This window comes from Schistocerca serialis, chromosome 2, assembly GCF_023864345.2.
Source record: "Schistocerca serialis cubense isolate TAMUIC-IGC-003099 chromosome 2, iqSchSeri2.2, whole genome shotgun sequence".
NCBI lineage: Eukaryota > Metazoa > Arthropoda > Insecta > Orthoptera > Acrididae > Schistocerca > Schistocerca serialis.
In genome coordinates this window covers 340,852,393-340,879,389 of record NC_064639.1, presented here as the reverse complement: position 1 = coordinate 340,879,389, position 26,997 = coordinate 340,852,393, and the positions used below count along the sequence as shown (strand labels likewise).

The window sequence follows — 26,997 nt, the reverse complement described above, 5'->3', positions numbered from 1 at the left end:
ATATATATATATATATATATATATATATATATATATATTGTGTGTGTGTGTGTGGTGCCTATTCTTTTGGACATGTCCGCAATAACAGACCACATACACGTAGCTTCATGTTAAGGCTACAAACATATGGCTCGTAATAAAGACAGGCACTGTGTTCGATGATATCTCATAACGCTATTATTTACCAAGCTGCGTAATGGCTGCAGCAATCACATTAAACTATTAATGAAATAAATGGGAAAATGTAAGAGACCAAAACCAGTCATGCCGATGTAATGTGCAGTTATTTTGCAAAGTGGATTGCTTCTACCCATTTCCTAGCAACAACTCGTAAGTATTGGTATAAAATATATGTATTCCAATTATGCACTTAAACTACACAACAGAGTGAGTAATAGAAAAAAGAAACTGATACATTCATTTAGTAATTACATACTGCAAAATTAATGTTGGGATGCCATTCAGTTACCACGTATTAGCAAGTTTTGGTGTGAATTACCGCAAATCTAATCCACGAAGGTGGAAGACTCGACTGATTCGGATACTGAGAAAGCTGAATTCCACTGAACGCAACACCAACAGAGGCTCACACGCAACGGTCTGTTTACTTCGGAGCACAACAGGAATATTCCCTTGCGTGCTTATCAACAGGTGCCGAAGGCGACGGCTTAAGCTACACGGGACTGCATTCTGTTTCTTTGTCTTTGTGGTTTGTCGTTCTAAGTCCGCAGCGTACGACAAGCTAATGAGCACAAAATGAATGTCTAAGTAAATGCCCTAGGTAGCTAACCGGGAAGCGTTACCATATGCACGTTGCTAGTACTACGTCTTTTATTTAACAGCCAAGTCAGTTGGAATGTTATTGTAGTCTTCAGTTTGATGCTGCTTTCACACTATTCTGACTTGTACGAGTTTCTTCATGTTTGCTGCACTACTGCAACCTACATCGACTGAAACATGCGGTACTACCGCCATCTGTATATGTGCATATCGCTATCCTATGACTTTTGTCATCTCAGTGTATAGTGCATTGTTCACTAATTTAAATCTCCCAACGTCATCTATTAACTTCGATTTACTACTCTCCATAACACTTATTTACTTCCGTTGATGTTGGCCTCGTAACTTTCTTTCGATAAATTGTCCATTCCGTTCAACTGGTCTTTTCTCTGCCGTCTCTAACAGCATAGATGTGTACTACAGAAGAGGGTATTCAAACGTACTGCAATCGTGGATGTGGGATGTGATTCATTCCAGATACAAAAATTAGATGAACGTCAGGTTTCGTATCAAGAGCGTCCAAACAAATTAGGGAGTATCTGCACTCGCGTCAGTGAGAGTAGTATACAGAATCATGTTATGTGTCAACGTGATTCTCTCTGTACCCATGCAAACGACAGTGCATCGAGTAAAATGACTGAACACGAGCCTAGGTGAAGCTAGCCAGTCTACAGTTGACGACTCATCACCATGAATTTCGCATCCAGTCTTCTAGCAAAAGAACCTACCGGAGACACAAATGGCGCAAAATGATGAGAGCAGTATTGCCCTTGTGTTAATTATTAATAAAAAGGTCGATGTCGACCAGGAGAGCTAGAACTACCAAAGTACATAGCACATACAGTATCAACTCCGAGTGACATAGTTGGCAGATCCATAGCTACAACGACCATACCTTCAGTTCGAGGAAATGAAGTTGCTCAGAATCCATGTATACATACAAACTATCAGCAGTATCTTTGCTGTTTCTATGTCAGGGTGAGGCGCTCCACCAATTATTCCACATTTAGGTATACACTTCTTGCATTATCCAGTTTGTTCTCCAAATAGTGGCCAGCATGAACCGATCTGTCCCCATGTCCAGTACATTATGGGACGACGAATGGTCCAGTCTTTATTACCAGCGCAATTCTTGGATCATAAACAACAACTGGTGGAAGTAACGTCATCGAAAGTGACACTTTTGAGATCGTATTCATACTGTACCCAATGAATGGCAATGTAGTAACCAGAAGTGGCTGTCAAAGATGCTGAAGTCAGTGAACTACACACCTTGTCCACAAGTCCTCTAATCATGATCGTATGTAGTGCACGCCCTTTATAAAACGTGAGGAAATCTACGTTACTGTGAAATTATCACTTTCAATCTTCCATTGCGCGTACGTTTCGTCCATTACATATCCTATGATTTACGATAAGAGACAACAGCTTCAGGTGGGATCCATATATCTATGGAGCATAGAAATTTCATTCACTGTAAAGTCGTTTTCGCCATAGCCATTCAGACCCTGATGAGAAGGTAACCTTTTTCTTGAAGTATACCATGCGACGTGCAGAAGTATGGGAGTGGACACGTATTGGGGTAAAAAGCCCCCTTCACACTGCACTAGTTTAGATTTACTGGTGTTATGTAATCCGTTAGGGCAGTCAGTACGTAATGGTTACGTTAAAAAGGCTGAGGATCTCTAACTTTTCTTGTTATTTTCTTCTGTCCGTTGAATGATTATTAAAGGCAATATCTAGTGAACAACCTAATACTTCATAAAATCCAAATTGCTGCTTTAGTAATCCAATGATGTATTTATTGTGAAGGATCTACTGCGGCTAGAATGCCATTTCAAACCATCTGCGAAAGTACCATAACTATTTTATTATGGTACAGGTTAATCATATTTTCGGACATATATATTTGATACTTACGTCCGTATGCCATCAGTAGTCGCTGTCCTCTGCACTGTATTACAACGTGGTGTAGGTTTAGGACTCTTATGCTATAAGTTGATTTGTGGCTTGCTCTTGTTATTAATGGCCCTTTCAGAGCATTTGGCATCTCTAGGGACAAGTTCATGAGATTGTTTTTTGTTTAGGCTTTCCTTTCTCTTGGGACCACATTTTCTCCCTCTCTGTCTCTCTCTCCCCCTCCCTCTCTCTCTCCCCCCCCTCCCTCTCTCTCTCCCCCCCCTCCCTCCCTCTCTCTCTCTCTCTCTCTCTCTCTCTCTCTCTCTCTCTCCCCCCACTCTCTCCCCCCTCTCTCCCCCTCTCTCTCCCTCCTCTCTCCCCCCTCTCTCCCACCTCTCTCCCCCTCCTCTCTCCCCCTCCTCTCTCACCCCTCTCTCTTTCTCCCCCCTCCCTCCCCCTCCCTTTCTCTCTCCCCCCTCCCTCTCCCTCCCTCCCCCCTCCCTCTCTCACCCCTCCCTCCCCCCTCCCTCTCTCCCCCCTCCCTCCCCCCTCCCTCTCTCACCCCTCCCTCCACCCTCCCTCTCTCTCCCCCTCCCTCCCCCCTCCCTCTCTCTCCCCCTCCCTCCCTCCCTCGCTCTCTCTTTCTCCCTCGCTCTCTCTTTCTCCCTCGCTCTCTCTTTCTCCCTCGCTCTCTCTTTCTCCCTCGCTCTCTCTTTCTCCCTCGCTCTCTCTTTCTCCCTCGCTCTCTCTTTCTCCCTCGCTCTCTCTCTTTCTCCCTCGCTCTCTCTCTTTCTCCCTCGCTCTCTCTTTCTCCCTCGCTCTCTCTCTTTCTCCCTCGCTCTCTCTTTCTCCCTCGCTCTCTCTTTCTCCCTCGCTCTCTCTCTTTCTCCCTCGCTCTCTCTTTCTCCCTCCCTCTCTCTCTTTCTCCCTCCCTCTCTCTCTTTCTCCCTCCCCCTCTCTCGTTCTCCCTCCCCCTCTCTCGTTCTCCCTCCCTCTCTCTCTCTCTCTGTCTTGTGCATTTTTGTGTGAGGGAGAGGGATCTCGACCACCACAGTTTTAAATTTTCTGAAAATTTCACCTAACTTTCAAATGTCTGTGTCTGTAGTGTACTTTCTACCTATAATCTGCTGGGAAAAATGCAGATCTTTGGCATCTCACTTACTTTCGTCTGCTGCTCCAACTAGCACAACCTAACTATTTCTTGATACTGTAATACGTACTTCTCTGACGTGCCACTCCCCATACTTTTTTATCTTGCGTTGCAGTACCGTCTACAGCAACACAACGACGAGGTTGTTTAACGGACTAGTTTTATTTGAAACTACATTCTCTTCTACATTATGTGTTAAAGCAAATTCCTTGCTAGTATACTGTTGCTCTCATAATTTATATGATCCTTTTTCAATATTACGTGAGGCTTTACCAATCTCTATGTTGTCCCGAATATCTGAGCTCGGCAGCTGTTATTTTAGGCTGCAAAGATTAAAAACTGTCGGAGGCCTTATTGGAGTAAATTTACTTGAATTTGTAGAATTTTTGTCTTCATAATCACAAATATATTTTATTGATTACTGGGTGAACAGGAGATAACGCTACAGTACTGCATTGTTGCTGATATCTTCCTTTCTTCTATCTCGTATCGCTACAACTAATCTAAATCTACATATATACTCCGCTATCCACCAAGCGGTGTGTGGTGGAGGGCACTAATCGCGCTGAAGTCATATTTCCCCCCTCTGTTCCACTCGCGGATCACGCGAGGGAAAAAGGACTGTTTGAACGCCTCAGTAAGATCTCTAGATCATTGCACGATCTGAAAGTTGGTGGTGATAATATATGTCTACATCCTCGGCGAAGATCGGTTTTGAGAATTTAGTGAGCAGCCCCTTCCGTTTAGCGCGTCGTCTGTCTGCAAGTGTGCCCCACTTCAAACTTTCTATGAGATTTGTAACTCTCCCGCGATGGCTAAATGTACCAGTCACGAATCTTGCCGCTATTCTTTGGACCTTCTCAATCTCTTGAATCAGACCCAACTGGTAAGGGTCCCATACAGGTGAACAATACTCTAAGACTGGACAAACTAAAATATTGTAAGCAATTTCCTTTGTTGAAGGACTGCACCACTTCAGGATTCTACCAATAAACTACAATCTAAAGTTCGCCTTACCCGTTACTTGTGTAATCTGATCGTTCCATCTGAGATCACTTCTAACAGTCACACCCAGATAATTGAAGGATGTTACCGCTTCCAAAGACTGGGCGTTTATTTTGTACTCGTATATTAATGGGGATTTTCGCTTTGTTATACGCAGTAGGTTACACTTGCTAATATTGAGAGATAACTGCCAGTCATTACACCACGTATTTATTTTCTGCAAATCCTCGTTGATTTGTTTACAACTTTCGTGTGATACTGCTTTCCTGTAGACTACAGCATCATCGGCAAACAGTCTAACGCCGCTGTCAATAACATCAACCAGATCGTTTACGAAAATTGTAAAAAGCAGCGGACCTATTACGCTGTCCTGGGGCACACCTGATGTTACGCTTGTTTCTCTTGAAGTCTCCCCATTCAGGACGACATACTGCTCTCTGTCTGTTATAAAACATTCTATCCAACCGCATTTGTCATCGGATAGACCGTAAGCGCGCACTTTTTGGAGCAAGCGACAGTGCGGAACCGAGTCGAATGCCTTTCGAAAGTTGAGGAATATGGCATCAACCTACAAAAAATAAGAGAAGTGCCACATTCCTGCCAACGTATAATAAGGAATCGGGACACCGTTGGGTTTGTCTTGGGCCGTAACTCTCTATGATCAAGTTAAAAATTTGCTGGTGTCACTGAACAGTGCTCCTACATTATTGCAGGGTCAGAGAGAAATATCGTCTCATGTTAACGAAGAATTGAAAGTGAAACGACTTCACTAAAACACGTTATTTAGTACGCGAATGAATGTTTTAATAAACCTACACTGATTCTCGCCACAACTGTGACACTATGATTATCATTATGATCAGTATAACAACACAGCGAATCGTTCTCCGTCGGATTTCGTATTTTATCATTAGTTGGACGCTTCCCAAGCGTAAAGGGCTGCGTGGTGTGTTGGCTGATAATTCGTGCAGATCCCAGTAAAGGGGATTTTGTAGTTAGCAGATGGATGTCTTACCAATCCCAAACGTTTTCAAATGCCCACTAAGATCTTTTGACACTTTTCTCTTGGAGTGTGCCGGAAAGTGCTGTCAGCCAGAATCGCTGTAGTTCGGTTTCGCCGGCCGCTGTGGTCGAGCGGCTCTAGGCGCTGCTGCTGCTGCTGTCGCAGGCTCGAGTCCTGCCTCGGGCATGGATGTGTGTGATGTCCTTGGGTTACTTAAGTTTAAGTACTCGTAGTTCTAAGTCTAGGGGACTGATGACCTCAGATCTTAAGTACCAAAGTGCTTGGAGCCATTTTTTTTTTTTTAGTTTGGTTTTAAAATCCTCGTGTATGACGAAGTTTTCAAGTCTTTCGTCGATTCTGCTATTATCTGAGATGGCAGTGTCAACGATCCGCACATTCTTTTCTCCAGGATTGTGATGTCTGGTGTATTGTGTTCTAGCACCCGATCTGTCTAAAGTCGGAAGTTCCATAGTAAACAGTCACGTTAGTTTTCGACAATTCGCTGTGGCTTGTTGCTTGCCACTGGCAACTGTCAATTTTAGCATAAGTTCCAAAGAATAATTTGTGCACATCATTGTGCCTCTGCTTGTAATCACTGTGAGCGATCTTTTTGCAACAGCTCATGATATTCTGTATTGCTTCAGCATTTTCATAGCAGAAAGTTTTGCTCATTTCTTGATTTTGGCTTTGAAGACATTAGTTCTTGTTCCTCTGTAACAAAAATCAATCGTCCTTTAGGGTTCCATTGGAAGGCCAAGACCAGATCTTTTTCTCTATTTACTTTATCTTCAATCTTCTCCAAAAGCTACCGATGCAGTGCTTTATTGCGCAGGCTATCTGTCCGATAGTGGAGTGTACCTTCCCAATATTCTTTCTTGGTTTACAGTACACTGAGAAGCCTTCTTTTGTTGACTACAATCTTTTATACAATCTGACAATGTATGTTTCTGTTCTTCCACTGTCTGCCTCATTTTCGAGAGATCTCTGCCACCGAGCGAGGTAGCGCAGTGGTTAAACACTGGACTCGCATTCGGGAGGACGACGGTTCAATCCCGCGTCCGGCCATCCTGATTTAGGTTTTCCGTGATTTCCCTAAATCGCTCCAGGCAAATGCCGGGATGGTTCCTTTCAAAGGGCACGGCCGACTTCCTTCCCCGTCCTTCCCTAATCCGATGAGACCGATGACCACGCTGTCTGGTCTCCATCCCCAAAAACAAACCAATCAGATCTCTGCCGCTTGTTTTTCTGGACAAATGCAGCCCGTCGACAACACTGCGAGGGTGGAGATTATGCAACTCTACTTGCGTCCAGTTCACAGTAGGTGCAGTGTATCTGATGACGGTAATTACTCAAGTACTAAGTGCCTTGCTGCCGTTCCCGGCGTTCAGTTTTCTTTTCAAAATATTTGTGACTCTTTGGATGTACCGTTTGCTGACCACATGTTTTATATGGCCGTGCTTAACAGTGTTCCGGTGCAAAATGCCTATCTATTTGTAGGCTTCTAGCTGGTGGCAGTTGATGGTTTGTCTGTTTGGCATTTCGATGTCTTCATATTCTGGGATTTTGTTCTGTGTGCCTAAGCCAAATTTCACGCTGATGTCATTGCTGACGATTCGAGCGATATTCGTCAGAGACTGGATTTCTGTTTCCTATTTTCCGCAGAGCTTCATGTCATCCATGTGCATCAGATGGGGTATTTTTTAGAATTTCTGGCTTGGTGATAATTCTTGTTTATTTTCTTTAAGGTGGTTGATAATGGAATAAAGGCAATGATGAACAGCAGGGAAGGCGGGGCAAAATGATTCTCTTAATATAAGGTAGCCTGTAACTTTCTTCTCCGATAAATAGCTGTGTTTTCCAGTTTTCCATCCCGTTTTCAGTGAATTTCCTGACCTCGATGGTTTCCAATTACAAGTCACCACTGTTGTTGTTCTTTTTCGAACAAATGCGATTCGTCATAGCGATACAGGTGTTTATGGAAGGCTACAAAAATAGAGCTCCAATTGCGGTAAGTACAGAGTTCTCGTCTACTGCCTTAGCCAGTTGCACTAACGCTGTTGTTCGGTGGCTGACGGCCTCCTTTGGTATTCATCAGGTTCGTAAAACTATGAACGATTTCTGGTAATTGCTTCAGAAGTGCAGAGCGCTACAGCCGTGCGAAATGTAAGTAAAATTTATGACCCTGTGGATGCGTGTTTCCCTTGTTAGTGTAGGGCCGACGCGACGAGTGGAATGACCATATTCCGCCACGTGTGACAAACGTCAGTTATTCTGCTGCGCGAGGGGTGACATAAGCCTTTGGTTATCACCCCAAAAAAAATTAATCGGTCACCTCAAACCTGGTGATGGAGCTAGTCCTTCTCTCCATATACTCAGATCGATGCGACACACGTTTTCCAACGATGGCTGACTTGGCAGAGACATGCATTTTGGGTGTTCAGGAAACAGCCACCAGAAAAATAACCTCGTCGTCGTTCTTTACATCCCTCGCAGGCAGTGGGTTCCTCATCTGAACACAGAGAGAGAGAGAAGACACTGATTGGGTGCCGCGTCAGAACAACAGGGATTACGAAGCTAGATTTTATAGACAAAGAAGCCACATGTGTGGCTGTGTCCTGTGCAGAACGAGCCTAAACGGTGTGTTCGAGGAAAACACCCTCATCGACAGCTTTTCGCGGCGTTACGTCTTGACTGCCTCCCGTAACTCCGTCAAGGGGTTTAGGTAGGAAGCTGCTGGAAGTGTTGGCCCCTTACGAGCATACTCTGTTAGCACCACACCAGGGCAGTCGATAAAATACTCAGCTTCACCTTGCCGGATGTAGTTTGGGTCTTTCCTGTTCTCGATTGAGGCGAATACACATGCTCTGCTCCTTTGTCTCTGGGTAATAGTTGTAAATTCAGCACTTGTCCATGTTGATTAGGTTCCTAAAGAAATTTTTATGGCTCGGCCTGACACAGTTGAAACGCTGCCACTGCTACATTGGTTCCGTGGAGTTCCTGAATGTGTGTGATCAGTCGCTGAACTTAGTGGGTAGCGACGTCGTTCGTGTTCAAAATATCGTAGAAGAACTTGAGAGTCAATCCTTCACTGATTTTCACATTTTCCCTTATACTTGTATGGTGATCTAGTAAATTTCGAGCACAAGTGCCTCCTATTGCGATTCCCGGTTCTTCACAAACAGATGGTCTGACGTTTCTTTCATCGTATATCAGACTTGTCTGACCACAGTGGAAGTGTCTGCATCATGTAACCATAGCGCAATATAATGAAGAATTTTTTTGACGTACATGTCCGCGAGCTCACAATGGACTGTAGTAGCGATGTTCCCGTTCAAATTCACGGTACTCCACTTTATCAGTGGGCTATTCCATTTTGTTTTGGCCCCTTTTGCGGAGTGTTACATTACTGCAGCGCGGGGATTCCAGCCTGTACCAACAAACGAACAACTTTATGTTTCGATGTGGTAACTGCAGCTTTGCCCCAGGCACAGTGACTGGACGTGTCCCCTGTGTTGCAGCAAGGACGAGGCGGACTGTGAGGCGCCTCCGGCGACGCCGCCGCCGTCTTCGCAGCACTGCGGCGGCCGGCGTGTCTCCTGGGCCAACACGGCCGCCGTCGCCACCCTCAGCCCCCCGCCGCCGGAGCCCGCACGGCACATCAGCGTCTTCAGGACTGCCCTTCCTCAGGTACAACCGACGATCCTTACTTTCCACACAAGATTTTCTCCAAACAATTTTCGCCAAATTACTATGAACATTTCGTCCATAAGGGACAGCATTATGAGGGCTGCACTGGCCGAGGTGGCCGAGCGGTTCTAGGCGCTACCGCTACGGTCACAGGTTCGAATCCTGCCTCGGGCATGGGTGTGTGTTATGTCCTTAGGTTAGTTAGGTTTAAGTAGTTCTAAGTTCTAGGGGACTGATGACCTCAGAAATTAAGTCCCATAGTGCTCTGAGCCATGAGGGCTACGACTGATGATCAATACAAATAAAACACTTTCTGAGAGTCAGTCTGGAGAATACTCAGTATTGTAGATCTCTCAGTATAATGTCGTTTATTAAAACTGAACTACAATTCTCGGACAATCACTATATACACACAAAAACAAATAACTTGTAGACGACCATTCATCAAGAGCGTCGGTGAGGTCCGTCGGAGCTGGTCCTAGCTCGGCGAGGAACTGGCTGTAACTGCTGCTGCGCTGGCCTTATAAAGCCGGCGGAGGCAGGCGGAGTACTCCAACTTTCACTGTATCTGTGAGGCGACCTCTGCAAAAAAAGGTTCGCATTAGTCTCTAGCAAGTTCTGTTTGTTTTGAAGAATTATTTTCCTCTTGGTTGCGCCTGCAAGTGCTTGTGTATGTTATATGGTACATAGGGGTGTCTTGAGTGTAGTCTGCATGGCAGGGGCCGTCTGTGGCAAACGTAACACAGTCGCTTGTTTATTTTGCCACTAAGCGTATCGACGGTTCACTCCATCATCTTCCGGTGGAGAACTGTTCATTTACGTGGCTGGTGTAGATGAAGAGTACAGACGTCTTTTCACAGCCTCAGAGCAAGGGCAGTGTAGGTTATTGTGCGTCTTTTGCTAGTGATAAAAATTATTGATTTAGAAAAGGCACCTTAGAGGTTAAAAAACGTGAATTTCTGACAGTGAATTGTGCATATACTTGTATTTCAGAGCAGCTCATTAACAATTCTAAAATAAAAGGAAAACACCTTATGTACATAACTATTTAATCATTCTTTCTGTATCCAATGCAGCAGCACGGTTACATAAAAAGAAGAATGTATAGCCACCTAATACAGTAGCTGAGTTGTGCACATGTCAGTATTCTGGTGCAGCCATTCATGTTGTTGTTGTTATGGTCTTCAGTCCAGAAACTGGTTTGATGCAGCTCACCATGCTATTCTCACTTGTACAAGCTTCTTCATCTCTGTGTAACTACTGCAATCTACACCCTTCTGAATCTGCTTAGTGTATTCATCCCTTGGTCTCCCTCTACGGTTTTTACCCTCCACGCTTCCCTCCAATACTAAATTGGTAATCCCTTGATGCCTCAAAACTCGTCCTATCAACCGATCCCTTCTTCTAATCAAGTTGTGCCACAAATTCCTCTTCTATTCAGTACCTTCTTATTACTTACGTATCTACCCGTACAATCTTCAGCATTCTTCTGTAGCACCACATTTCGACATCTTCTATTCTCGTCTTGTCTAAACTATTTATCGTCCACATTTCACTTCCATACATGGCTACACTCCATACAAATACTTTCAGAAGCGACTTCCTGATACAAATCTACACTCGATGATAACAAATTTCTCTTCTTCAGAAACGCTTTCCTTGCCATTATCTGTCTACGTTTTATATCCTCTCTACTTCGACCATCATCCGTTATTTTGCTCCCAAACAGCAAAACTCATCTACCATTTCAAGTGTCTCATTTCCTAATCTACTTCCCACAGCATCACCTCATTTAATTCGACTACATTCCATTATCCTCGTTTTGCTTTTGTTGATGTTCATCTTATATCCTCCTTTCAAGACACTGTCCATTCCGTTCAACTGCTCTTCCAGGTCCTTTGCTGTCTCTGACAGAATTACAATGTCTTCGGCAAATCTCAAAGTTTTTATTTCTTCTACATGGATTATAATTCCTACTCCAATTTTTTCTATTGTTTCCTTCACTGCTTGCTCGGTATACAGATTGAATAACATTGGGGATAGACTACAACACTGTCTTATTCCCGCCGGCCGGTGTGGCCGTGCGGTTCTAAGCGCTTCAGTCTGGAACCGCGTGACCGCTACGGTCGCAGGTTCGAATCCTGCCTCGGGCATGGATGTGTGTGATGTCCTTAGTTAGGTTTAAGTAGTTCTACGTTCTAGGGGATTGATGACCACAGATGTTAAGTCCCATAGTGCTCAGAGCCATTTGAACCATTTGTCTTATTCCCTTCCCAACCATCGCTTCCCTTTCATGCCCCGTGACTCTTCTGTCTGACATCTGTTTTCTATACAAACCTTAAACAGCCTTTCGCTCCCTGTATTTGACTACTGTCACCTAGATAATTTGAAAGAGAGAATTCAATCAACAGTTTCAAAAGCTTTTTCTAAGTCTACAAATGCAAGAAACTTAGGTTCCTCTTTCCTTAATCTGTCTTCTAAGATAAGTCGTAGGGTCGGTATTGCCTCGCGTGTTCCAAAATTTTTACATAATCCAAACTGATCTTCGCAGAGGTCGGCTTGTACCAGTTTTTCCATTCGTCTGTACCGAATTCGTGGTAGCATTTTGTAGCCGTGATGTATTAAACTGATAGTTCGGTAATTTTCACACCTGTCAACACATGATTTCTTCGGGAGTGGGATTATTATATTCTCTGAGCTGTATTCCAGCTCAAATTACGTGCTAGAGAAACCAAAATGCAATTTAAGCACAGCTACTCAAAGGAGGTAAGAAGCTAGGGATCTTTGCTGACTGACAAACTCGTGGTTGGTAAACAATTTAAATTTCAGAAAAAACACATTTCATTATTACAGAATTACATAATCGCAATAACAATATAACATTTTAATTCGGACCTTTGTCCTTATAAAAAATAATACAAAATACGAAATGGAATTATCAAAGACCAAGTCTTTAAATTTCTGACGCTTGTACTTCACCAAAATTAGAAAAACTATGTGACTGGATCATGAATTAATATAACAAACAGCATTTTAAAAATAATTATATAGTCGAACAAAATTTCTGGCAGCGCTGATTGCCGAAAGACAAGGCAGCAAATGCCTGCCTTATGTTGCAGGTTGGAGGTTAGAGCTGGCAAGCTACATCTACATCTACATCTATACTCCGCGAGCCACCTTACGGTGTGTGGTGGAGGGTACTTATTGTACCACTATCTGATCCCCCCTTCCCTGTTCCATTCACGAATTGTGCGTGGGAAGAACGACTGCTTGTAAGTCTACGTATTTGCTCTAATTTCTCGGATCTTGTCGTTGTGATCATTACGCGAGATATATGTGGGCGGTAGTAATATGTTGCCCATCTCTTCCCGGAATGTGCTCTCTCGTAATTTCGATAATAAACCTCTCCGTATTGCGTAACGCCTTTCTTGAAGTGTCCGCCACTGGAGCTTGTTCAGCATCTCCGTAACGCTCTCGCGCTGACTAAATGTCCCCATGACGAATCGCGCTGCTTTTCGCTGGATCATGTCTATCTCTTCTTTTAATCCAACCTGGTAAGGGTCCCATACTGATGAGCAATACTCAAGAATCGGACGAACAAGCGTTTTGTAAGCTACTTCTTTCGTCGATGAGTCACATTTTCTTAGAATTCTTCCTATGAATCTCAACCTGGCGCCTGCTTTTCCCACTATTTGTTTTATGTGATCATTCCACTTCAGACCGCTCCGGATAGTAACTCCTAAGTATTTTACGGTCGTTACCGCTTCCAATGATTTACCACCTATGGCATAATCGTACTGGAATGGATTTCTGCCCCTATGTATGCGCATTATATTACATTTATCTACGTTTAGGGAAAGCTGCCAGCTGTCGCACCATGCATTAATCCTCTGCAGGTCCTCCTGGAGTACGTACGAGTCTTCTGATGTTGCTACTTTCTTGTAGACAACCGTGTCATCTGCAAATAGCCTCACGGAGCTACCGATGTTGTCAACTAAGTCATTTATGTATATTGTAAACAATAAAGGTCCTATCACGCTTCCCTGCGGTACTCCCGAAATTACCTCTACATCTGCAGATTTTGAACCGTTAAGAATGACATGTTGTGTTCTTTCTTCTAGGAAATCCTGAATCCAATCACAAACCTGGTCCGATATTCCGTAAGCTCGTATTTTTTTCACTAAACGTAAGTGCGGAACCGTATCAAATGCCTTCCTGAAGTCCAGGAATACGGCATCAATCTGCTCGCCAGTGTCTACGGCACTGTGAATTTCTTGGGCAAATAGGGCGAGCTGAGTTTCACATGATCTCTGTTTGCGGAATTCATGTTGGTTATGATGAAGGAGATTTGTATTATCTAAGAACGTCATAATACGAGAACACAAAACATGTTCCATTATTCTACAACAGATTGACGTAAGCGAAATAGGCCTATAATTATTCGCGTCTGATTTATGACCCTTCTTGAAAATGGGAACGACCTGCGCTTTCTTCCAGTCGCTAGGTACTTTACGTTCTTCCAGCGATCTACGATAAATTGCTGATATAAAGGGGGCAAGTTCTTTAGCATAATCACTGTAGAATCTTAAGGGTATCTCGTCTGGTCCGGATGCTTTTCCGCTACTAAGTGATAGCAGTTGTTTTTCAATTCCGATATCGTTTATTTCAATATTTTCCATTTTGGCGTCCGTGCGACGGCTGAAGTCAGGGACTGTGTTACGATTTTCCGCAGTGAAACAGTTTCGGAACACTGAATTCAGTATTTCTGCCTTTCTTCGGTCGTCATCTGTTTCGGTGCCATCGTGGTCAACGAGTGACTGAATAGGGGATTTAGATCCGCTTACCGATTTTACATATGACCAAAACTTTTTAGGGTTCTTGTTTAGATTGTTTGCCAATGTTTTATGTTCGAATTCGTTGAATGCTTCTCTCATTGCTAGTCGCGGAGGAGAGCCCATCAAGAGCAGTCGCGCGTCTGTTTACCTCCTGCTCTTTACACTAATTACTGAGTCTCTTGCATTAATCCTACATCACAAAGCCTCGTCATTTTGACGACGTACGGTTGGTAACATTGCTTAATTTGTTACTTTTTTCGCACCACAGTGTTGTACTAGATTATAGCTTTCTATCTTTCCTTCGGAGAGAATGCATTGTTGGAAATCGTTTGTTTGACTGCTCTGTCAAAAATTTTACGAGAGTCCGTGTCTACGCATACAGAATTACATAAAGTAAGTGCAACAGCAGGAACTATTGCATTCAATAATATTGGCTGAACAAGTACATACGATAGTATAAAGTGCATACATCTATATTTGAATTTTTATTTTAAATTATTTTAGATAAGTATTCTGCGTGTACTGAAGAAGAGCTTACGAAAATGTTTGTAGAAGAAATAGATGAAAACGGATCTGGCAGTGATTCTGGTTCCAGCAAAGAAATTGATAATGTAGAGATTGATGAAATAGTAATGACTGATTTAGATCGTGAAGATATCCCAGGGTCAAATACTGACATGAATCGAAGCAGTTCCAGAGACAATCTCGTGCTTGGACAAAGTGGACGGAAACAGAAGCAGCTTGAATCTGAAAACTCTAACGGATCCACATCTGTAAGTGAAGAAGATGATAGGATTTCGTCACCATGAAGAAATAAAAATATTGTGTTGCCACCAAGAAAGGTTCTAAAAGGTAAGAACAATTACCATTGGGGTACGCAATATCTGCAGTCGTCCAAGTTGTCACACGCCAAATAAAAACATTATCCACTTCATTCAGGGACACATTGGACAGATTAAGGCAGCGAACACTCCTCAGGAGACATTTTCTGTTTTCCACGGCTAAGATGGTAAACCCTATAGCGGCACATACCAATGAAGAAATAAACAGGAGGAATCAAGACACAAAACAACAACATACGCAGAAAACCAAACCTGCGTAGCACAGATACAAGCCCTTCTTGGAATCTTCGCAATGACACATAACAGCAGCGTTGTTAAACAATCATCTGTCTGTAAGAGAAATGTTCAATACTGATTTACGTGGTTCTCTATAGGAAGCCACAATGAGTTCCGAAAGGTTTTAATTTTTAGTCTCATGCTTGAGATTTGATAACAAAGAAACTCGTCAACCTAGAAGAGAAAACGATTATTTCGTATCAATACGCGAAATTTGGCGAACAGCTTGTTCATAACTGCACAACTTGCTATAAGCCACGCCCATTTGTTGTTAAAAAAATGTTCAAATGGGTGTGAAATCTTAGGGGACTTAACTGCTGGGGTCATCAGTCCCTAAGCTTACACACTACTTAACCTAAATTATTCTAAGGACACACACATACACCCATGCCCGAGGCAGGACTCGAACCCTATCCTCTATCCAGGACCAGCCGCACGGTCCATGACTGCAGCGCCTTAGACCGCTTTTTTTCTTTTTTTTTCGATATAGTCCGCTGCGTTTTTGGTCTGGGCGGACGTCATAAGACATCCGTTCAAGTTGATCGTTGATTCTTTAACTTAGTTTTTTTATTACAGAGAGCACGCAGCCCTCTGACCTAACACGCTGAGCTACCGTGCCGGCAGACTGCTCGGCTAATCCCGCGCGGCCCTATTTGTTGCCCTAGATGACCAACTGCTGGGTTTTCGTGGACGACTTCCTTTCCGCATATACGTCCCAACCAAATAAATTTAGGATCAAAATAGTAATAGCCTGTAATACAAAAACAAAGTACATGGTCGACAGGTCTCCTTACTATGGAAAACACAGAGGCAAATGGAATGCCTCTCGGGGAATTTTATGTAAAGGAAAGGACCAAGACTCTTGGAGGGTCAAACAGAAACATCACCATAGACAACTGGTTTACCTCATTGAAACTGGCAGACGATCTTTTGAAGGATAAACCCAAACTGGTTGGCCTTATTCGCTGCAACAAACCTGAACTATCGTCCACGAAAAACAGAAATATAGAAATATAGGTACGTCTTTGTTTTTTTTTGATAAAGAAAAAAACACTAGTTTCATACAAAGCAAAACAAAATAAAATGGTTGTCCTGCTGTCAGCTGCTCACGATCACCTCACTATCAGTGGAGTCAGTAAGAAACCACGCATGATAAATATTGGGTGTGTGGATGCTTGGGTTATCCATACCCATAATAACCAGCATAAGGGAGCCAACTGGAAACATGAAGTTACGTGTGATTCATATTCTGCTGTTAACCTGTGAAGATTTGTGAAATTTATGGTGGCATGTTGTATCTGCCGGAGATCAGTTAAGGACGGTTCTGAATAAGAGAGTGTTGTACTGAAGTTACGAAGTCTAAGGCTCTGACGTGCTATTTCCGCGGAGCGGAGTCTAATTATTTCGGTAAATGCAAAAGGGAATAGAATTCTACTGCTTGTTTTAAAGGTTCCAGGCAGTGTTAATTTGGTGTAGTATTTTAGTTAGTGTGCTCTTCGCCCAGTTTTGGTTTTAGACTTTCTTTAATATGAAAGGCCGAGCTTTTGTTAAGTCAGTATAATTTTAATTGTTCTTTTATTCGGTAAATGTCTCAGTTTGGTTTTCAGTTAGGTTACGAAGAGTCGTGTAGTTAGTAAGCCTTGCATGGTCTTGCAAAAGGTGAATCACGAGTTGAATTTGTCTGCCGCGTGAATTATTTGCTGATACAGAAATGGTCTGATATGTGAGGCCAATGGGGTTTGTCGCCTTGCCGGACGTGTCTTCTGCCCTGGCTTGCAGCCTGATCATCTTCGAAATTGCTTGGCAATTGCTTTCTACTCATTTGTTCTAAGCACCACCATGTATAAGCCGCACTTCGATCCTTTAGTTAAATATCCGGCCGTCCGCCGGGACGGACGAGATCTTTTCATAAGCAACTCAAGGTGAATCATTAGTGTTGTGTAAATTTTTCGTTATGTATGCACTGAACTTAATAGTGTGCTTATGGTGGTGACTGTATATTACAATATATATATATGAGCTGCCACGGTATTCTCCAACATTACGAAATAGTAGGTACCCATCATTTGATGTAAATGATACAAAGCTCATTTTTCTATTGTGATCGCTCTCAAAAATATTAGAGTTGCTGTGAAAGACAGAATAATGAATTACTGCAGTAAATGTAACATCTTCAGTGAAGCATAGTTCAGTTTCCGTAGTAGTAGAAGTACAGATTCAGCCCCTCAGCTATAGTATAGTCCATAAACCTGATCCTTGATCCACTAGACGACAATACCTGTGTCACAGATATACACTCCTGGAAATGGAAAAAAGAGCACATTGACACCGGTGTGTCAGACCCACCATACTTGCTCCGGACACTGCGAGAGGGCTGTACAAGCAATGATCACACGCACGGCACAGCGGACACACCAGGAACCGCGGTGTTGGCCGTCGAATGGCGCTAGCTGTGCAGCATTTGTGCACCACCACCGTCAGTGTCAGCCAGTTTGCCGTGGCATACGGAGCTCCATCGCAGTCTTTAACACTGGTAGCATGCTGCGACAGCGTGGACGTGAACCGTATGTGCAGTTGACGGACTTTGAGCGAGGGCGTATAGTGGGCATGCGGGAGGCCGGGTGGACGTACCGCCGAATTGCTCAACACGTGGGGCGTGAGGTCTCCACAGTACATCGATGTTGTCGCCAGTGGTCGGCGGAAGGTGCACGTGCCCGTCGACCTGGGACCGGACCGCAGCGACGCACGTATGCACGCCAAGACCGTCGGATCCTACGCAGTGCCGTAGGGGAGCGCACCGCCACTTCCCAGCAAATTAGGGACACTGTTGCTCCTGGGGTATCGGCGAGGACCATTCGCAACCGTCTCCATGAAGCTGGGCTACGGTCCCGCACACCGTTAGGCCGTCTTCCGCTCACGCCCCAGCATCGTGCAGCCCGCCTCCAGTGGTGTCGCGACAGGCGTGAATGGAGGGACGAATGGAGACGTGTCGTCTTCAGCGATGAGAGTCGCTTCTGCCTTGGTGCCAATGATGGTCGTATGCGTGTTTGGCGCCGTGCAGGTGAGCGCCACAATCAGGACTGCATACGACCGAGGCACACAGGGCCAACACCCGGCATCATGGTGTGGGGAGTGATCTCCTACACTGGCCGTACACCACTGATGATCGTCGAGGGGACACTGAATAGTGCACGGTACATCCAAACCGTCATCGAACCCATCGTTCTACCATTTGTAGGCCGGCAAGGGAACTTGCTGTTCCAACAGGACAATGCACGTCCGCATGTATCCCGTGCCACCCAACGTGCTCTAGAAGGTGTAAGTCAACTACCCTGGCCAGCAAGATCTCCGGATCTATCCCCCATTGAGCATGTTTGGGACTGGATGAAGCGTCGTCTCACGCGGTCTGCACGTCCAGCACGAACGCTGGTCCAACTGAGGCGCCAGGTGGAAATGGCATAGCAAGCCGTTCCACAGGACTACATCCAGCATCTCTACGATCGTCTCCATGGGAGAATAGCAGCCTGCATTGCTGCGAAAGGTGGATATACACTGTACTAGTGCCGACATTGTGCATGCTCTGTTGCCTGTGTCTATGTGCCTGTGGTTCTGTCAGTGTGATCATGTGATGTATCTGACCCCAGGAATGTGTCAATAAAGTTTCCCCTTCCTGGGACAATGAATTCACGGTGTTCTTATTTCAATTTCCAGGAGTGTATTTGTAGATCTAGCGCAGGCCACTGCTACACATGACCGAAAATATCTACTAAAAAACTCAGAATGACTTAAAGGAAATGCCAGTGACTGGCTCCAATCATATCTGAAAAATAAGGGGCAAAATTACCACAGGTCCTAAAAGAGGCAAAAATTTTAGTTAAACATTTATCAGTTCCCAAGTATGTTAACGTAAGAGTCTTTCTAGGCAGCGTCTCCTTCCCGTTATTGTTTCTGACATACATCACTGTCTGGAAGACAGTGTTAGACGTTGTGAAAAAATATATTTGCTGGTGGGAACAACATTGTATTCCCAGGTAAAAGACCGTAACTGTTAGTAGTGACAAGAAATGAATCTCTAAAGAATGTTATAGTTACTCATCATGCAATAAACTTTGTAATATGTATTTTAATGTGACAAGGCGAGATCGTCAACCGCTACACTGAATCCTCTGATTGTGTAGTATGCAATATTTGTGGTGGACATTTTAGCAGCCTTTTTGAAGCTATGTATTTTGTTAATTTTTTCATTTTCTTGGACAAACTGTTACGTAATTTTATTCCCAGGAAGAAAATGTTATGAGTTTTTGTTCGTTTTTCCTTCGTAAATGTGATTTCAAACCGACTGTCGTTCCATGGTTAAGCATAGAACTATTCGTGAAATGTTTAGTACTCGTATTATCTTCCCTGACACGTGCAAGACATTGGTAGATGTACTCGGTGTAGTAAAAATTCCCAGTTTTTTACAGAATTCTCTACAACAACCCAGACTACCACTTCTAGTTGTGTCCGCAGCTCGTGGTCGTGCGGTAGCGTTCTCGCTTCCCGCGCCCGGGTTCCCGGGTTCGATTCCCGGTGGCGTCAGGGATTTTCTCTGCCTCGTGATGACTGGGTGTTGTATGATGTCCTTAGGTTAGTTAGGTTTAAGTAGTTCTAAGTTCTAGGGGACTGATGACCATAGATGTTAAGTCCCATAGTGCTCAGAGCCATTTGAACTTCTAGTTGTTATTCTTATGGCCCTTTTCTGCAGTTCGAATACTGTATCCAATTTCGGTGCCTTAGATCCCCAGAAAAAAATCACGTGACTAAGATGTCAGTATAACTAGGAATCGTGCGGTCCATTCTTTTCAATCTCGCATGGTTTTTCGTTCCCTCTTGGACTGTGCCCTGATGTATTTTGCGTGCCGTGAGGGATCTGTTCCATCTCTTATTAGTTTACTCTGCGGATGTGCAGAACTATAGACCTATATCTCTAACGTCGATCAGTTGTAGAATTTTGGAACACGTATTGTGTTCCAGTACAATGACTTTTCTGGAGACAAGAAATCTACTCTGTAGGAATCAGCATGGGTTTCGAAAAAGACGGTCATGTGAAACCCAGCTTGCGCTATTCGTCCACGAGACTCAGAGGGCCATAGACACGGGTTCACAGGTAGATGCCGTGTTTCTTGACTTCCGCAAGGCGTTCGATACAGTTCCCCACAGTCGTTTAATGAACAAAGTAAGAGCATATGGACTATCAGACCAATTGTGTGATTGGATTGAGGAGTTCCTAGATAACAGGACGCAGCATGTCATTCTCAATGGAGAGAAGTCTTCCGAAGTAAGAGTGATTTCAGGTGTGCCGCAGTGGAGTGTCATGGGACCGTTGCTATTCACAATATACATAAATGACCTTGTGGATGACATCGGAAGTTCACTGAGGCTTTTTGCGGATGATGCTGTGGTGTATCGAGAGGTTGTAACAATGGAAAATTGTACTGAAATGCAGGAGGATCTGCAGCGAATTGACGCATGGTGCAGGGAATGGCAATTGAATATCAACGTAGACAAGTGTAATGTGCTGCGAATACACAGAAAGATAGATCCCTTATCATTTAGCTACAAAATAGCAGGTCAGCAACTGGAAGCAGTTAATACCATAAATTATCTGGGAGTACGCATTAGGAGTGATTTAAAATGGAATGATCATATAATGTTGATCGTCGGTAAAGCAGATGCCAGACTGAGATTCATTGGAAGAATCCTAAGGAAATGCAATCCGAAAACAAAGGAAGTAGGTTACAGTACGCTTGTTCGCCCACTGCTTGAATACTGCTCAACAGTGTGGGATCCGTACCAGATAGGATTGATAGAAGAGATAGAGAAGATCCAACGGAGAGCAGCGCGCTTCGTTACAGGATCATTTAATAATCGCGAAAGCGTTACGGAGATGATAGATAAACTCCAGTGGAAGACTCTGCAGGAGAGACGCTCAGTAGCTCGGTACGGGCTTTTGTCAAAGTTTCGAGAACATACCTTCACCGAAGAGTCAAGCAGTATATTGCTCCCTCCTACGTATATCTCGCGAAGAGACCATGAGGATAAAATCAGAGAGATTAGAGCCCACACAGAGGCATACCGACAATCCTTCTTTCCACGAACAATACGAGACTGGAATAGAAGGGAGAACCGATAGAGGTACTCAAGGTACCCTCCGCCACATACCGTCAGGCGGCTTGCGGAGTATGGATGTAGATGTAGATAACATCTCGTTTTCAGTCAACACTATTTCTCTGAATTTGGGGCACATTTGTCTTCACTTACATAGTTAGTATCGAAGGAAGAGAGATGCCCTCTCAGGAATGTGTTGAGCAAAAATTTATCCGCTTTTTCAACTTCTATGTTTTGCTTTTCCTTTTGGTGGATTTTGATGTTATGGTATTCAGTCTCGATATAACGACCTTGTATTTGTCAATACGCCCCTTTATTTGCTCGAGTTTGTTCGTTGCTATGTGGTCAAGTGTATTATAACGTGGACCTTCGTTTTAAACTATTTAACTGTCTGTTAATGTCCTGGCACTGAAAACAAAGTATAACGTGTCTATTCCTGCGTTTTCACTGTTCTTTAACATGAAGGTGTTACTTTTTAATGCGTATTTGTGTAACTGGTTGTTGTGTTCGTTCGTGTAATGTAAACTGAGTGCTATGCAGTGTTAGTGAAAGTATATGCGTCTTACAAACCTTAATTTTGATCACTGTGGTTCCCAAGTCTTTAGCTTGAAACAATGTTCTGATGTTCCTTCTGCTTTGAAGAAGTACTCTGTTACACATGCGTATAATCTGCTCTGCGTTACCCTTAAGATGAAGGTGAACTCAACTTGAGAGCGTCTATCTTTTCTTGTCATTGATTCGTAGGTAAGTGATTTAAGGAAATTATAGATTTACACTTATTGCTTTTGAGTTATCACTTATTATTTCAAATTCGTTTTCTGAATCCACTGTTATAATATAACGAGATCACTCTTTGCACCAAATTAACTTTATAAACGTAGGCTTTCGCGGCCATTGTCACGGTCAATAAATTTTTTCTGGGTTTGTGACCTCATTTGCAATATGTGAACTACCAACGATTCGGTCACAATCGCAAATGACCTCCTTCAGGGTGTTTTTGTTTACTGACCGAAACGTCGGTAGTTTTACATATTCCCAATGCGTTCACAGATTTTATTAACTCAAATTAACTTTGTTCGCCACTTCGTTAAATTAAAACTTGTTCCATAATTTTCTTATTTTCTTTCTCAGTAGTGACGCCAATCTTATGCCCTCAGTACCCCGTCTAAAATTTTTTCGTTATCTCAATACGTCTACAGCACTCCCACATCACTCGCAACATCCCTTCCCGCGTCCAACACAGTCGATGTCCTAAGCCTCTCTGTTCTGCTGTGACGCTACCTTGGCGCTGTTCTGTTGTCTCCGTCCGCCAGTTTTGCGTCCCTACGTCGCTTGCTATGCCTTCCACCTATTGCATCATTTGGTTTAACGCAATTTAATGTAATAAACTCTGTGATCAAAAGTATCCAGACACTCCCAAAAACAAACGTTTTTCATATTGAGTGCATTGTGCTGCCACCTACTGCCAGGTACTCCATATCAGAGACCTCAGCAGTCATTAGACATCGTGAGAGAGCAGAATGGGGCGCTAGGCGGAACACACGGACTTTGAACGTGGTCAGGTGACTGGGTGTCACTTGTGTCATACGTCTGTACGCGAGATTTCCACACTCATAAACATCCCTAGGTCCACTGTTTCCCATGTGATAGTGAAGTGGAAACGTAAAGGGACACGTACAGCACAAAACAGTACAGGCCGACCTCGTCTGTTGACTGACAGAGACCGCCGATAGTGAATATGGTCGGAATGTGTAATGGGCAGACATCTATCCAGACCGTCACACAGGAATTCCAAACTGCATCAGGATCCACTGCAAGTACTATGACATTTACGCGGGACGTGAGAAAACTTGGATTTCATGGTCGAGCGGCTGCTCGTAAGTCATATTGTTATAGGTTCATTTGTTCCTGTAGTTTTTCATATTCAGATTCGCATTCAGATAGTTTATCCAAACGTTAGTTTTAAGTTTTTCATGTAATGATCTGTTAAGGGCTTAAATGACAATGAAACTGACACTCATACAACACGCATGCAGTGTTACGCAGGTTAGATCCAGTTTACTGATAGCTCAGGCTGCTTATTGAGTCAAAAAAAAAAAAAAAAAAATGGTTCAAATGGCTCTGAGCACTATGGGACTTAACATCTATGGTCATCAGTCCCCTAGAACTTACAACTATTTAAACCTAACTAACCTAAGGACATCACACACATCCATGCCCGAGGCAGGATTCGAACCTGCGACCGTAGCAGTCGCGCGGCTCCGGACTGAGCGCCTAGAACCGCTAGACCACCGCGGCCGGCTGCTTATAGAGGCCATTTTCACTGACGAACATAGGCATGTTTGTTGTAGTTACGTCACATATTTGTTGCATATAAGTTACATGTGAGTACAGTTTGACATGTCGTCTGTTTCCGAGCTCTCGATCGACACTACTACTTCCACTCTCACAGACAGACCTCGTCTCATAACAATGCCTAGAATCGCGTTCCCATCTTTCGCCCTCAGATTGTTACTATCGATATCTAAGTGCTTACACAATGCAAAGAGTAGCGTTAAGTTGGCTATACTGCTTTCAGTGTAATGGAGAGTTCTGATACACTCCTTACACCAGTCCTCCCACCAAGAAAAAGTCCCTAGCAGTACCGGGATTCGAACCTGGATCCTCCGCATAGTAGCCATCTGCGCTGACCATTCAGCTACGGTGGCAGATAGCGATGATATGGCAGTGGAGAAAATATGCTGTAACAAGCTAAGACCAACAATCACGAGACTGGAAGATGAACTTAAAGAATATAAGGAGGTGTTCTGTAAGACGAACCATGTATACAATATAGTGTCAAAATGCTACATCAAACTAGGTTCCAGAGCAAACTTAACGTGGATAAGATAGAAGACCCCACAACTATCGACAAATATATGAAAGATAGTGTTTTTTAAGTAGCAAGAGAAGCCCTTAAAAGAAAAAAGCATCTATGAAATGGTTAAGTGGCAAGACGTCAGAACCAAGAGCCTTGTATGTCTAGATCAGACAACAGGTTAAAATGAATGTTAAGACTGCGGGTAATGAAGACTGGGACACGCTGCACAGTAGCATGGGTGGAACTCTGGGATATAAGAAGTCTACTGAAGCAAAGGAGGTTATTAAAAAATAAGAAATAACAATGAGTGTAAAAAACGCTATAAAAATTACCGCTGAAAAATGAATATGATACTGTAATTTTCAATGTTATGCCAGGAAAATAAGTTGGAGTACAGAGGAGAAGAAATGGATATAGAAATAACAGAAGCCGACGTGAAAGCAGGACTGTCCAAAAAAAATGAAACTCCAGGAAATAAACAAATGGAGCTTCTCAAGTGTTCAGTGATAAGCTGTCATGGGATTAACCTATGAATTGTAATTAATCATATATCTCCTCGATGTATAAAAGTGGTGACAAGAGAGTGTGCACAAATTATGGAGGTATAAGTGTTGTCAGTAACAGCTAGGCTTTTCTCTAGTATTCTGAGTAGGATATGTCAGTTTTAAGTAAAGACCAATGTGGTTTTAGGCAAGGACGGTCATGTCTTGATTACATGCACTATATCACACAGTTACTGAAACATGCTGAAATAAAAATTAAACCTTAATGCAGGACCTTTGAGGACCTGCAGAAAGTTTATGACAATGTGCCTCAGATAAAATTATGAGAAGCAATGAGAGGATTTAATGTGAGAAGAAAGTGGTCAGTTTGGTTAAAAAGTTGTACACGAACATAAGAGTAATGAGTAAACTGGAAAATAAATGATCTGAAGTATTTTAGCTGACAAAGGTCTAAAACAAAAGTTGTGAAATGTCACATATTTTGTTAAACACTTATTTGGAACTGTTACTGAATCGTTGGTTCAGGAAATGCTGGGATATGGCAATAAAGAGTGGTTACGATCCTCTCCATTCATTTTTATTTGCGGATAACCAGTTAATATTCTCTCAAGATGAAGAGGATGTGGAACACATGCCGAGAAAGCTTAAATAGAAGACAGAGAAAGGGACTTAGGAGTAAATCTGTACAAGACTGTGTGCATTGGACAGGATTTGGTGAAAATTGACATAGAGGGAGGAGAAACAAAATCCTATAGAAGCTACAAAAACAGGGGAACAATAATAGGTAGCTCCGGCACATGCGGCAAGAGTATTCGCTACAGAAGAACAATGGAGGGCTTCTATCGCTTTGCATGGGATAACATGGAACAATAATATTCGGTACGATGCTAAAAAGGTCTTGTAAACAGACATACGGCCGGGAGAGCGGTGTGCTGACCACATGCACCTCCATATACGCATCCAGGGGCGCATGTGGGCTGAGGATGACACAGCGGCCCGTCGGCACCATTAGATTTAGGACCCTAACGGTGTGGAGCTGAAATATGGCCTCAAACAGTGAAAGTTGGGGAGATAATTAGGACAGTGGAAATGGACTATATGAGAAGATGTTTGCAGCTGACGAGACATGGTAGGATACGAAATGAGGGGGTATGGAGAACAAACGTGCTCCATTACAAAAACTTTGGAGAATAGAGCACCTCAGTGGTACGCGCATGTACAGAGAATATCCATCCATAGGCGGCCAGTGGAGAGTTTAAACTGGAAGCCGCGCACAGGAAGAAGCCTAGGAAGGCCAGCGCCATGATGGGAGGAATAAATACTTGGAGAAACGGCCAACAGAAATCTAGGACCGAATGACTGGAATGGAAGATGCCTATGGAGGTCGAAAATGGCTTACTGCTGGAGTTAAACCCCGAGGAAGAAAAAAGATACGGGTTAATAAGGGCATTATCACCGAGGTCAGCTGCAAATGATGAATTTAAAGTTAATGTGAGACATTATTGTTGGTTTAGTAAATAGGTCATTAGCTGTGTTTTGTAGCTTTGGAATTTGCGCTCCCTGATTTCGTGTGAGAGATAATTCCATAGCCTTGTGACACAGTCTTTGACACAAGTAAAATGGTGTACATTTGCTCTGTAGGAATGGAGTAAATAATGAGGTCTCACGAGAAGCAGTGCTACTATCGGCTGTGGTCTCATTAAGGATGCACTGTTCCGGCATTCGTCTGCCACCTACAGTTCACAAAGAGACTGAACGTTCTTTCGTGTCTGCAAGACAAACAGCTCCCAGTGAAACTATACAGACAGGTGTTCGGCGAGATCTAGTTTTCTCATCTACAACGCTAGTCCCCGTGTGTAATTGGTGTGTCATCGGCACCAGACACGCATGAGTCTGAACTGATACAAAGGTGCTAGTTCCTGCATACTGCAGATACATAACCATCTGGCGGAAAGTGTGTGCCAGAAAAATGAAAACACGCCGAGAGAACTGATACCATATATCTCATAA

General features: G+C 43.5%; 1 protein-coding gene across 1 annotated transcript in view; it reads left to right on the top strand.

The window, feature by feature from the left end:
* The first annotated feature begins 364 nt into the window (after positions 1-364).
* The window catches only part of LOC126455965 (facilitated trehalose transporter Tret1-like), a 170,351-nt gene continuing 143,718 nt past the window's right edge, over positions 365-26,997 (top strand). Inside the window, exons 1-4 of the mRNA XM_050091722.1 lie at positions 365-387; positions 9,356-9,524; positions 12,644-12,650; positions 14,864-15,132. Coding sequence (XP_049947679.1) covers positions 365-387; positions 9,356-9,524; positions 12,644-12,650; positions 14,864-15,132 — 468 coding nt within the window. The remainder of the gene's footprint in view (positions 388-9,355; positions 9,525-12,643; positions 12,651-14,863; positions 15,133-26,997) is intronic.